The sequence below is a fragment of the Penaeus vannamei genome, chromosome 20, assembly GCF_042767895.1.
Source record: "Penaeus vannamei isolate JL-2024 chromosome 20, ASM4276789v1, whole genome shotgun sequence".
Lineage (NCBI taxonomy): Eukaryota > Metazoa > Arthropoda > Malacostraca > Decapoda > Penaeidae > Penaeus > Penaeus vannamei.
In genome coordinates, this window is record NC_091568.1 from 4789126 (window position 1) to 4803110 (window position 13985).

The 13985-nt window shown below is 33.1% G+C and overlaps 1 protein-coding gene across 3 annotated transcripts in view; it reads right to left on the bottom strand.

Annotated features, from left to right (window-relative positions):
• Positions 1 to 13985, bottom strand: part of Cdep (Chondrocyte-derived ezrin-like domain containing protein) — a 385231-nt gene that overhangs the window by 4653 nt on the left and 366593 nt on the right. For all 3 annotated transcript variants that reach the window (XM_070134759.1, XM_070134758.1, XM_070134757.1), the window contains 7 exons: positions 4622 to 4847; positions 4249 to 4420; positions 2281 to 2414; positions 2060 to 2141; positions 1641 to 1827; positions 1278 to 1390; positions 958 to 1098 (listed from right to left, as the gene is read on the bottom strand). In XM_070134759.1, the coding sequence (XP_069990860.1) occupies positions 958 to 1098; positions 1278 to 1390; positions 1641 to 1827; positions 2060 to 2141; positions 2281 to 2414; positions 4249 to 4420; positions 4622 to 4847 (1055 nt within the window). The remainder of the gene's footprint in view (positions 1 to 957; positions 1099 to 1277; positions 1391 to 1640; positions 1828 to 2059; positions 2142 to 2280; positions 2415 to 4248; positions 4421 to 4621; positions 4848 to 13985) is intronic.

A 13985-nucleotide genomic window follows, 5' to 3' on the forward strand; every position in this document is an offset into this window, starting at 1 on the left:
AACAGGAGATATGTACAGCACTAACCAGCTATCCAAGTTTACAGTATTACCCTAAACAGTTACAAAGACCATGGTAGAGTACAAGTAAAATTGGGATATAATAGTAAAATGTTTTCAACAATTCTGCCAAACACCTACATGAAAAACATTAACTATAAAAAGAATATTTGAATGCAAAAACTGTATGTTGGAACACACATTCTGCAAGATTAGAAGCTGACAGCTTTTTGCACAAACAGCTGAGGTGGTGCAAAATAAACACAGTACTACTAATAAACAAAGGATGTGTAACAACATATTACCAGTCAATGAGCATGTAAAATGTACTATGAAACTTTATCTAATAAAATACAAAATACATGATGAAACAAATCATAGTAATCATGTGTTCCAACCATGCAAGAAGAATAGGAACAATACCAAATATTTACCACAACAAAGGTGAAAATACAAGGAAAAGACACTTGTAACTGCCGCAATAAAATGAAGAGAGATCCACATCTAAAAATTGTGTTACGTAACAAACAGATGCCTTAATACACATACGAGAGAACTGATAACATTTAACAACTTCAAGTTCACCTGAGTACATACAGGATAAGGGGGCAAGGATAAGGATTACCAAATTACAGTGAGACAAATAGGACTCATTTTCTTTGTAGTCATTCTGTGTCCACAAAATGATTCTCTGTACTAATGAGCTTTGTATGATGTAATTTCATGGAATGTTCCATATTCCCATTTTCACAATTGTGTAAAAATAACAAAGAAATAATGATGAAAAAAGGATAATTGCTAAAAAAAATCTACTCACCTCCCATCAACTTCCTCTCCATAAATCAAAAAATTTCATTTGAAGTTGAATTCATGACAGGAAACATACATATAAAACACAATTCAAAAAACATTAATCTTATAGAATACATAAACAAGAGTACCATGAGAATGAACACTAACCAGGAAGAACATGCGCTGCTGGTATCCTTTCCGAGACAACTTTTGTAGGCAACCTTCTCGCAAGAATTCTCGCCCAGGTTGTACTAAATTGTCTATTCCCACCAGATCTCGCTGCAGCTCTACCAGCTTGACAAGGTTCTCCTTTATACAAGAAAGAGGATATTTTAAAAATACTGATCACAAATTTATCACATGATACAACTATCCTCCGTCATTTCAATTAATTATCCACTAAAATATATACATATTTCAACATTTAAATTCTATAAGCAAAAAAAGGGAAAATGAAAGGCAAGAAAGAACAAATATCTATAACTCACAGAGGCAGCGAGTGCTGGTCCCATGCCTTTCACAGCTTGACTCAACTTGGCTTTGGCTGTCATGCACTCACGGTAGTCATGATGATTAGCACTGCCATAATGTTTTACAAGTCCTGTCATCAGAAGAAAATCATTCATCTTAATATTCCTTTGACTTCATAATACAAAAATAGACTCATTAATTTTCAAATATGCAAGAAATTGATGGAAATGAGAAACTCACATATCAACAACAATACTAATAAACACATTGGTTTAGTGTCACTGCTGAACTTAATACTTCCTTGATAAAAAAATAAATCAGTTAGTACAATTCAAAAGTGACCTACTTTTACTGTACATAAAACACACAAAAATACTTACGGTCAAGCAGTAAGTGATAATGCTGGAGACGATGGAGAGGTTTCAAGATAAATGACGTCAGTGGCAAATAGCAGACTTTCTGCATTTCAAAGTCTCGATAGACTTGCTCAAAGCGTCGGTTCTTACGGAAGGAAGCTTCTAGGCCTTCCAATATTGAGTAGTGGCTCTTAAGGTATTTGTCATACAACTAGAGAGAGAGAAATAATGTCAGTAATAGTTGGACTACCACTTCACATGGCAACAAATCTATCTTCAATATTTCATATAGATAAGACTGTCAATGATAAGAGCAATACTTTATACCATTCTGATTTTCACTGTGTTCCTCCATATCAAGCTTTACTTATGTATCCATAATTCCACAGTATGATTTTATGAGCCCTAGAAAAAAATGCTTCATAATGAAATCATATACTTACCTCTAGCATATTCATGTTTTTCAGCATAATATCGCCCACTCTCTGAGATTCCAACTTGTTCGATCCACTTGCACGACCATCCCTAAATGAGAAAGATAATCATAACAAACCAATTTAGCACTTCTAAAAAGAAAAAAACTGCTTCCACAGCATTTACGGATTCTCTATCCAAATAGCAGATGAAATAAAATATATCACAAAAAGAAAGAAAAAAAAATTACCATAATGCTAAACGTGTGTCCAGCTCCTTCAAGAACTGTGTGTGGAACTCATAGATTGGGTCAATCAGCTGGAAGAGTTGATTAAGGATGTCTGTCGGCATCCCTTCCTCCTTTCCAACTTCTTCTCGTAACCACTGAAATAAAATGATTGTATGTATGAAATATGAAATAAAAGTTGCAACAAGAAGTCACAAGTCACATTATCAAATATGTTTAGTATTTCGTAGTGATTTGTGTGGGGGGCGGGGGATTCAAATATTTTCTTAAATCCTTCCTTTAATGAGAATTTGTAAGGGACATTACAATACTGCATAATACAGTGCCTGAAGATACATTTAGTGTTGTTGGATACATGGAGTGCCCTATATACTTTTAAAAAGTTTTATGAATTCTGTTTGCACATAGATGGCACCTAAAAAGCCAATTAGTATAGCTACATTGCCTCACCTGATTGCCCCTTTCCTTAAGTGTTTAAGAAAAACTTTCTTTCCAGTATCATAAAATCACTGGAACCAGGCAGCGTGATTGTCACATCATAAAAAGTTTGGCTGAGGGTTGGGTAATGAGAATGAACCATCATGAAAAATTCAGCTGAAGGCCAGGGGGACGGGAATGACTTGCCATGAGTGCAGTAAACTCTCGGAGTAAGATTAGACACTGTGAGCATTTAACCCACCCGCGCCGGGTACATTTTGTAGCCAAAATTTAAAAAATCCGGGCAGCTACAAAATCGGCGGGCGGAGCTTCCCCGGAGTCTGTCTGCCCGCCCGGCCGCGCGCCGCTTCTGCCGCGGAGCGCGGCTCCGAGACAGCATCGCACTGGCGGGCAGCCCGACACTGTTTATTTTTTCCCTGTGTCTCATATATGTGACACCCGGGACGAATGGGTTAAGAAGGGGCTCTTGCATTATTTCCACTGATATACAAGTTTGGGATGTATCATATGTGAGCCATGGCCAGCTCCTGGGAGAACACTATTTTCATACTCAAGATCTTACTTCTGCCCATTGTGACCGGCAGCATTGGGTGTGTTGCAGAAAATTTAATATTGCAAAAATAATTCAAAATTACACAAATAACAATTGTTATTCTTATTGTACAAACTACCTATAGAGATGATATCTTTTTCAATATAGACCTTGGAAATTTACAAAAAAAAAAAAAAAGATACAGGAAAAGAGATAATAGCATCGCAAAGGTGAAACAAGAAGTCTTGAAACAACACAAGAGTGTTTGTGTGGGGTGGGCCTACATGTCACACACACCACTCAAGCTAATGCCCCAGGTTGGGCCAAGCATGGGTTGCATTGCACTTGGATCCAATGGGTTAATATTGATGTTATTATTACTGAATTTATGATTACTCTAGCATATTTAACCCCTAGCCGACGGGTGGCATGTACATACATGCCTTGGCTGTTGTGGACTGAAACACGGATCGCTTCGTATCATGCCCATTCCCGCACCAATGGCTCGTCGGACGGAGTTTGTTTTTCTCCGATAGTAGTGGCTTCATTTATATGGTAAAGATTTTAGGCAATGGCACCTATAATGAAGGTAAACCTTCAAAATTTAAATATTTTTATAAATTCTAGCAGAATAAAAGCTTTCAGGTGCTAAATGTCACTCGCAAACTACCGATCGAGCCAGGAGCAAACCGGGGAAACTGCCAATGTGCGCCAACAATCCTGTTCTTATGTCCACTTGCCAAACATTTTTACCCGTCAGTACTGGGTTAATAATATCAACCGTGAAAAATAACAGCATTATCTTTCCAAAAGTCAAGGAAATGGAAAAACAGGTAAGATAGGTAATACTATTAATTGACTGCTTGGTAACGAAGAACTTGTGGAGCCATATTGATGTAAAACAATCAATAAACTACAATCATTACGGATATGACATGTAGAGTAGTAGTAATTAAAAAATGACAATTTAAAATAATATTCAATAAAAAAATATCACTTACCATATTAATGACCTCTAGATCTTTTTTATAAGTTCTCTCTGTTGTTAGAATTTCTTTGGCTATGAAATAGGCCTTGTCACTCGGATACTTTCTCTTCCTTGATTCTCCTTCCATTTCTCCAACACGTGCAGCTGTAACTGACTTGTCATGCCCATTAGGAATGGAGTCCACCCTTTAGAGAGAGAGAGAAAAAAGAAAAATCTCAAACTTCCATTAGGAAACTTCCTATGCATCATAATTCAAGAATAAAATCAAGTAAAATATATCAAAGCCTCAATCACAATACAATAACATGAATTATTGCGACAAAGGAATCACCATCACCATGAAACCATTAGTCCACAAAAGCATCTACCCTTATTGGATAAAGTACCTGTTATTAACATGATTAGACATGGGTATATTTTCCTTCTGCGTTGACAGGGGTGAAGTCACAGGAGAGGCATTGATGGACGGCGAGCTGACGACTGGCTCATCTGGGCTCAGCCCAATGGGGGAGGCTAGGCTGTGTGACGGCAGTACTGAGGCTGCATCATTGACCTTAGGTGGTGTCACCTCTGCTGGTGAGACTCCCGTTTGCACTTGAGTAGAATTGGTGACTGTTGAAGGAAAGATGTATTAATCAATGGCTGAGCAGACTTGTTTACTGGAACATGTTAAACAATCTCACTTGAAGTCTGCGTTAACAATTTTGGGTCTCTGAAGTTTAACTATAACCTACATCATTCAAAATATCTTAAATAATCTAATGAATATTAGACTGATATTTTATAGCTGTAACAGCAAAACAACTTAATACCAAGTAACAGCACTTACAACAAAAAACATTGTAATCATGTGCATACATACGTACATGTATGTATGTATAACTGTGCTTATATATGTGTGTGTGTATATATATATATATATATATATATATATATATATATATAAATATATAGATATAGATATACACACACACACATATATTATATATATATATATATATATATATATATATATATATATATATATATATATATATATATATATATATATACATATATACATATATATATATATATATACATATATACATATATATATATATATGTATATATATGTGTATGTATATATATATATATATATATATATATATATATATATATATATATATATGTATATATATATATATACACATATATATATACATATATATACATATATACATATATACATATATATATACATATATACATATATATATATATATGTATATATATGTATGTATATATATGTATATATATATATATATATATATATATATATATATATATATATATATATATATATATATACACATATACATACACATATACATACACATATATATACATATACGTATACGTATATATACACATATATACATTTATGCGTGTATATAAATATATATACTACACAACATGAATATAAGAAGAATCTAAAATATATTGATCTTTCTTGCAAAGCAAAAAAATAAAAAAATAAATGAAACAAAATAAACAAAATGAATGCAAATTCTTCTACTGAAATCCCTATTAACCAATACTATCGGTATAAGCAAGACACCAAGGCTTGGCTTCATGCATTGTCCCTTAAAAACCATTTGTGTGTGTATATATACAATGTATTAGCACCAGTTCCTTTTTTCATTCAGATTTTGTATTGATTGAAAAGTTCAACAGAAACATCAATCTGTGGCGCATAATCACCAATAATGAAGCTTAATAACCATGAAACCAAAACAAACTTAAAATAATGTCTCACAAATTAACTCCAACCAGATGGGAAGAAAACAAAATAAAGTGAAATACAATATACAGGTGGTAAAATAACATAATAACATGCATATATTCCAATCATATGTCAGCATATGTAAACGCATAAAAAAATATCCTGAATACAGAACAGACAGCTAAGTATAATGACAAAGCACACTTGGGAAAAAGTAAAACATAACAAAACAAATATTTTTTTTCAGAATTTGGCAATATAATAAAACATGGAACTTTTGCTGAAGGATGGAAATATCATAATGACACTGAAACAAAATAAAAAAAATACTAAAGTAAAGAAAATCCTACCGATACAGATATAAAATAATAATTTCATTAGAGAGACTAAACCACAATCACAAATAAATATACTTTAGTTTTTCCATTCAAGAGCAAAAAATCATCAGTTGTTAAAAATAACAGGTGCTATCCATCTTTGTGTGTGCAGAAAACCTCACACAACTACACACCACTTCAAAACAATATGGCATAATGCAAAAGTGGAATTTGAAAGAGATAACTAAGTTACTGCCTGCTGGTCCTTTATCAATCATAACATCTGACAGTAAAGATGCTTTCCATTAAAGGACACTGTGTGCATTTAACTTAAAGACTGATGTGAGCAAATGCACAGCTGAGTCTACTTACATTACAGGTACAGAGAGTTTGGAACCAACAAATAACTACTTTGACCTATTTCAGATATCTCTGAAGCTTTACAAAAAAATAGAACAATCTAAGACACCCCAAAAAACATTTCTAATATTTGAAAATCATGCATATAGTCAAATCAATGTATGACTCTTTTTCCAATGAATTATTCATTTGTTATCTGATCACTTCTCTCAAATTGTAACCTTATCTTTTTGACCATATCACAATTACATTTTAAAATTTAACAATAAAAAAGAGAAGCCCTGCTCTCAGAGCGGATGACTACCCTTATACTGTCCGTCCGAGGAGTGGCAATGCCTGTCTACTGCCAGACACACTCTAAAAAGCCAGCATTAGCACGTCTTAACTCTCCAACCAGCTGCAATATTTTGGGTAAAGGAACAAGGGAAATACCTTTTAAACATTACGTGTCTAATCTCAGGATCTCAATAAAGATTTATCTACATGCTTGTGAAGATAATCTTTACTGACAATCCATCCATGGTAACAGGGATACTTGAGGAAAGATACACCATTTAATTCTTTGTGCTAGATGCATTAGTGACTTGATAAGCACATTTTTTTAACAGACTAGAGCAATATGATATAAAAGAGAGCATTAACCCTCTATGTTATGAATGAACATAAACTTAAACAAAATAAAGGTTGGAGAAGTAAAACAACAGCAGAACAGCAGTCACAATGGAACCATTTCAATTTTACAAATATATATTCATATATATAACCAGGTCAACCACAATCTATACTTCATTCTTCCCTATCATAATCCCTGCATCCCACTCTAGGACAGTCAGTATAGGAGTCTTCGTGTTTTGATGTTTAAACCTTCAAGGTGTATTTGGTGGCTTCTAGATCTACACTGTAAAATCTACAGGCAACATTCAACAGGATTTAGGGAAGGCATATCAAAACTTTGAATTTAAAATATGAATCAAACACAGGTATTGAAATTACCTTAACAGCCCAAAGTGTTCATATTACAGCAAAACATAAAATACAAGAAGACGGTGACAAAATTTTGTTAAAAAATTATTTCATCATTCACTGAGGAACACATTTCTTCTTGAAGGACTTGGGATGCCTTGATCATATAACATGCAATGCTACATCTACCAAGTCATAAACAAAATTACCAGATCTATAACAGAAATGAACCTATAATCAAAATTAACTTCATTCTAGTTAAATAAATACACAAATTGTGTATAGGAGTCCATAACTATGTGCATGTGTGTGTACTTGTGCATGTGCATACATGTGTGTGAGGAGGGGGTACATGTGGATTGGTGAGTGTAGTTTACAAATGTGTGTATAGTATGTGCACAAATGTAGGTTTCTGAACATGAATTACATCAACGGACACATGTACACATACACGTAGACGTACAAACACATGCACGCACAGATGCACCTCCCCCCTAACACACAGACACTCAGTCACAAATACACGCAAGCCTTACACACACACATGCACCCAATACATACACACACACACACACACACACACACACACACACACACACACACACACACATACACAAACACACACATACACAAAAACCAAACACACACACACACACACACACACACACACACACACACACACACACACACACACACACACACATGTACATACACACACCCACAAAAAAAAAAAAACACACATACACACACACACACACACACACACACACACACACACACACACACACACACTCACATACACACACACAGAACACACACACACACACACACACACAAAACACACACACACGCACACCACACACCACACACACTCGTGCACACACCACACACATTCATGCCCACACTAAACACACACATACACGCATTAGAAAGAAAAACAGACAGAAATAGACAGACAGACAGACAGACAGTCAGGCAAATGTAGACATTCAGTCAGACACACAAAGGCACAGATACAAAAACATACACATACATACACACAAATATATGCACGTACACAAACAAACACACAAAACTCTACAGTACCATAAAATCAAACAAGTAAATAAGCTCACTTTGATAATGGGGGAACCAATTTCCAAAGAAGCTAAAGATGACCACAACATGTACTGGAACGGCATGCAAGACGTGTTTTGTTACGCTATGTTTAAGCAGCACGACAGCAGGTAAGGCAGGCATTGCCACACCACGGGGACTTACCTCATTGGCGTCTGTGTTGTTAGCTATCATGGTCAAACACCAACTTTCCTTTCCTTTTCTTTCTTTCTCTCTCTTTTTTTTTTGTGTTATTTTATTAGGTTAATCTACGGAAAAGTCTCAACGTGACATGACTCTTGGCTCACTGCAAGCCAAGCGGCAACTCTGCTGATCTTTTTTCCCAATATGTTAATCAAGATATTTTCCAAATCCATCACTTGAATGACAGAGTTGGAGTGCTTGGAACTTAGTTTATCATTTAATTACTTTCATTTATAAAAGAATGGAAAAATTAATAGCAACAATAAAAAAACAAAAAATATAAAAAGCTAATGAACGTGAAGATGATAATGACGGTGATTTTATAAAAGTGATAATAGCATTCATAAAAAAGAAGAGTAGACATGTGAGTTGGAAGAATTAAACTTTTTTTCAAAGGAGGGGGGATTTTATATATATATAAAATAATAATAATAATAATAATAATAATAATAAAATATAAACATTTATACCTTGGGATAAATGAAAAATAAATTACATATAAATATATCATAAAAAAAAAACTTGCAATCAAAATTTATATAATATAGTTTAAACATCTACTTTATAAATGAAATTTGTCAAAAAATGTCACTGAAAATATCTGCTAGTTTTATATCTAATTCATAACAGAATATTACTAGCAACTTTAATGGTACACAGGTAGGAAAAGTGTCCACTCCAACAGCCATCATGTCATTCTGCATATTAGTAGTGAAAGAACACAGTCTCATAAAAGCACAACCCATTCCTGTGAATCATGCTGATGGGATCACAAGCGTGCACTAGTTGTGCCCAAGGATTAGTCAATTAGTGCAACACCGTGAATTGGGTGGACTTGTTTCGAAAGTGCAACTACCTCAAACATATTCAGAGCAGTTCTCTTCATGTACTAGAATTATCAATATTGGTTATAACTTTGAAATAGATGAAATTTAGTTAATTTGAACAAATGCTGAACAATGCCTGTCTCATAGATGAAATAACTATCCATAATAATTCAAGGAACCAATTTCTTTTTTAAATAGAAAATCACTGGTATATGGAATGAAGCACGTCAAACTGAGGTGATGTAACACACTTTGCACGACTAGAAATCAAGTTTGCTTGAAAACAAAATTATCTTCCTGTTTTGATTATACAAGTGTTAATGAACTGCACATAATGAATTTTATGTAATATCCATTGTAGACAAATACTATCAAAATTACCTGTAAATACGAATTGCTGCCAAATGACAAACTATTATGAGACTACAGATGAAAATACTATCACAAACATGAAAAATTCATACGTTTATTAGTTTGTCAAGGAAACATTGTTAGAGGTATAAAATAAAACAGCAGTAGAAAAAGAAATTAATCCAGTAACACACTGCTTGGAGTTAATCATTCATCAATAAAAGATGTCTCTAAGCAAATATACTGTATTTGTTTTTTGCACTGAGGTTCGTCAAGTTTACAACAGACACCATCTTCATTACTCAAATCCTCAATTAGTTTCATAGTTTTCTTAATGAAAAGACACCTGTACCACAATTTCAGTACTAAACAAATACCATTTACATATTTACCATCATTATCAAAAAAGCATAAGGGATCACCACCACACAGTTAGCACAAGCTGATCTCTTACACTACACCAATACAGCAGTAATGAAGATCTACACAAAATTTTGGAGTCTCTTCCATCAATAACAAACACTGTGAGCTGATATAAAGCCTCCCTTCTGATGAAAAATATTCTAGGATTAACCTGATCATTTATCATCTTAATTTCTAAATGAAGTGGAAACGAAGGGCCAACCAACAAAGAAAAAAGACGTGATACACAAACATAATATACCAACACTGAAAAAGAACAGTGTTTACATAATTAGCATTCTCAATAAATAGTATACATGAGCAATGCTAATTTACATTCACCTTGTTTTCAAGAGAATCCAATTATTTTATTTACATACTGTACATGATTCACACAATTCTTTAGGCAAACCTTCCTCAGCCTCGCAGACTGAAAATGTAGCTTCTAATACTGTCTCCACATTTCATATCCAAATTGATGCCTACTTATAATGACTGCAAAATGGAAGAGAATTATGCATCATTTTGAATGTTCTTAATTCCATTTCATTGTACTTAACAAAATATATGTTTTGCTACATAATGGAAGTTCACATGTATCAAAATTTTAAGAAGTGCACAGAGATTTACAAAATGGTTACACATCTCATGAACTCTATCTCCAGGTCTTACAGTTACATATCTAATTTTTCTATTTTATTTTAATTACTCCAAATAAACTTTTTGTTTATAACAATCAACTTTCTGTATGTAACAATGATGAAATTTGGTATAATGAAACTTTTCATCAGTATTGCAAAAATAAAACCTTACCATTAAAAAGATATTCACATTACTTTGTTATGTGTTAATAGGAATTTAAGTGTACCTGGAAAAATACTAGCAAAAGGCTACTTTACCACCAAGCCATTCATACTACTCACTGACAATATAATTTGAAAGATCATCTTCAGTATCATGTCTGAGAAAGAAATACTTATTTTCCTTCTTATAATCATAATAAATCTATTTCCAAATTATGTTCAGATTTACGTGGAATGAACTCAAGACATTATATCACAGACATGATTATTCTTGAGTTGTTTTGAAAGCCAGTAGTTAATGGTTAGTTCCAAATACACATAACCTTGAAAGATTTCCTCAAAAACAGGAGGCAATATTCATACATGCCTTGAATTTGATAAAATAAAGTGTCAACTGAACACCACAAATTCATTTTAACATCATGATTTTTTTTTTTTTTTGTGCAAGTCCATCTTTACTCAACATAATACATATGGCACATGTTGGATGCTATGATTTAGAAAATAAAAATAAATAAATAAAAGTACTTTTGATTTAGTTTGTAAATCAAAAAACAATTTCTTACAAGTGATATCCATATCATCAGAACTTGTCTTTTACAAGCACTGGTGGCTGACTTAAGATGATGAAGTTTTGAGACTTAACTCTCTAATGTATAATACTTAGAAGAGCATGTATGCAAATCCAGGAGATACAGTATCCTTAAGATCACTGCTACTTATCCATAGTCGTTATTAGAACAAAATTCTAAATGAAATCAACAGTTGCAAAATAGAAAATGAAACTGTACCATTAGCAAATACTGAATAATTTCCACTTTTCTACAAGTCAAAACACAAACAGAATACATAAAGTAACCATGTTGCCCTTACACTTCCCATTAATATCATAGTAGCAATCATCCCTCTTTCATTATCATTAGCCAACAATATCAGCATTTCATATAAAATTTACATTATATACAGTGCCAATATAATCAAGTTATCCACAAATACGAAGAGTTTCAAGTAGTCTTATCACACTGAAACTAACAGCATATGCTTCTTTGTCATTATGTCATTAAAGGTTACTACATTCAATTTCTGATTCATAAATACCAACAAAAAGTGATGAAGAGGAGAATTAGAAAAATCAAATTTGACACAGACAGTTTTCATCCAAACAAAAAGATCAATTCAGTATAAAACTATTTTTTTCCCCTTTTCATGTGTGCATGATTATTCAGAGTCTTAAAGTTGCATGGACTAAGCAAGCTACAAAATCATACTGTGTGACAAGTCAGAAATTATAGACACTAACGGGAGGATGCAATACAATTAGGGTAAGTCTAAAAAGGAGAAAATAAATGTGACACGGGGCAGCTATGATTTGCACAGAATCATCCAGAACCAGCAACACACAGAGCATTCCTAATAGCGGAGACTGAATAAGACATTTGTATGCGGTAATAGTAACTAAATTCATGATCCATTGGCATTTCCCCGAAGTACCATAGTTATTAAGCTTAAATGCTTAATACCATAAATACCACCAATTTACAAGGTCCCACCATTTCTTTGGTTAACTTCATTTGCATAGGAATTAATGTCTTTCAATTATTTTTAATACAAGGTACAGTATCTAAAGTTTTTAGGTTGAATACTGATGCCTAGAAGAAGAATCAAAATTCTTATAAACTTATAAAGCTATTAATTTAGTGATCTAAAAAAGACTGTGCCAATGTTGTAAATGGTAAAGAGTATTATGTATGCCAGCAATCATTTCTGCTTTTTAAATATATAACATGGACTTAGAAGATACAAATTCCTGTTTCCTATTCTTAACCTACAACTTTCCTGTCATTAAAAAACAGTTTTGAAAATTTTTCAAGTAAAAAAAAGTATCAGTATATATATCTTCACATTCCTTTCAGACAAATTAGCATGAAAGTTGAAATACTGGCAAGAAGGTAACCAAAAAGCAAACCATAATTAAAGTTTGGCTGACATACTGCTTATATGAAAGAGAGGTAGCTTGACAAACCACTATATCTTATTTTCATGTCATACTAAAAAGCTTGTAGGAACAATGAAAGGTTTTGAGCTCCTTAAATGAACTGCTTTACAGGTAGCCTATAAGCTTTAAGTAACCCCGAATGCAAAGTTTTAAAAATCTAGTTCTTTAGCTTACACATGAAAAAGTCCTTACACATTACATTTTTATTCTGGTAACATTCTCAAACATTTATACCTAATATTGACAAACCAATAACATCAATGCAAAAATTATATTTCTGGATAACATTCAGACAATTATTACACAGTCTTCTGCCTTCACTATCTTACTCATCATATCAAAAGTGAAAAGATTTTTTTTCTTTCCAATAAATGTTGATGGAAAATGCTTAATATGTTACAAAAAAATTATAATTTTACTACTAGTTCTGACCCTATCTCAATAGGATTATCATCAGCACCTGCTGTTTTAATAAATATAACATTTAACTGAACTAATATTGGTTATGCCTATTTCTTGTCTGAATTAATTTTTTGGCATGAAATACTGACATCACCTTACAAAACTACATACCCTAAATAAAAATAACATATGGATTTCAGTAAGCTTCCTCACCAAAACTGCGGTTCTTTTATGATAATCTTTTATCTAGTGAGAGCAATTACTT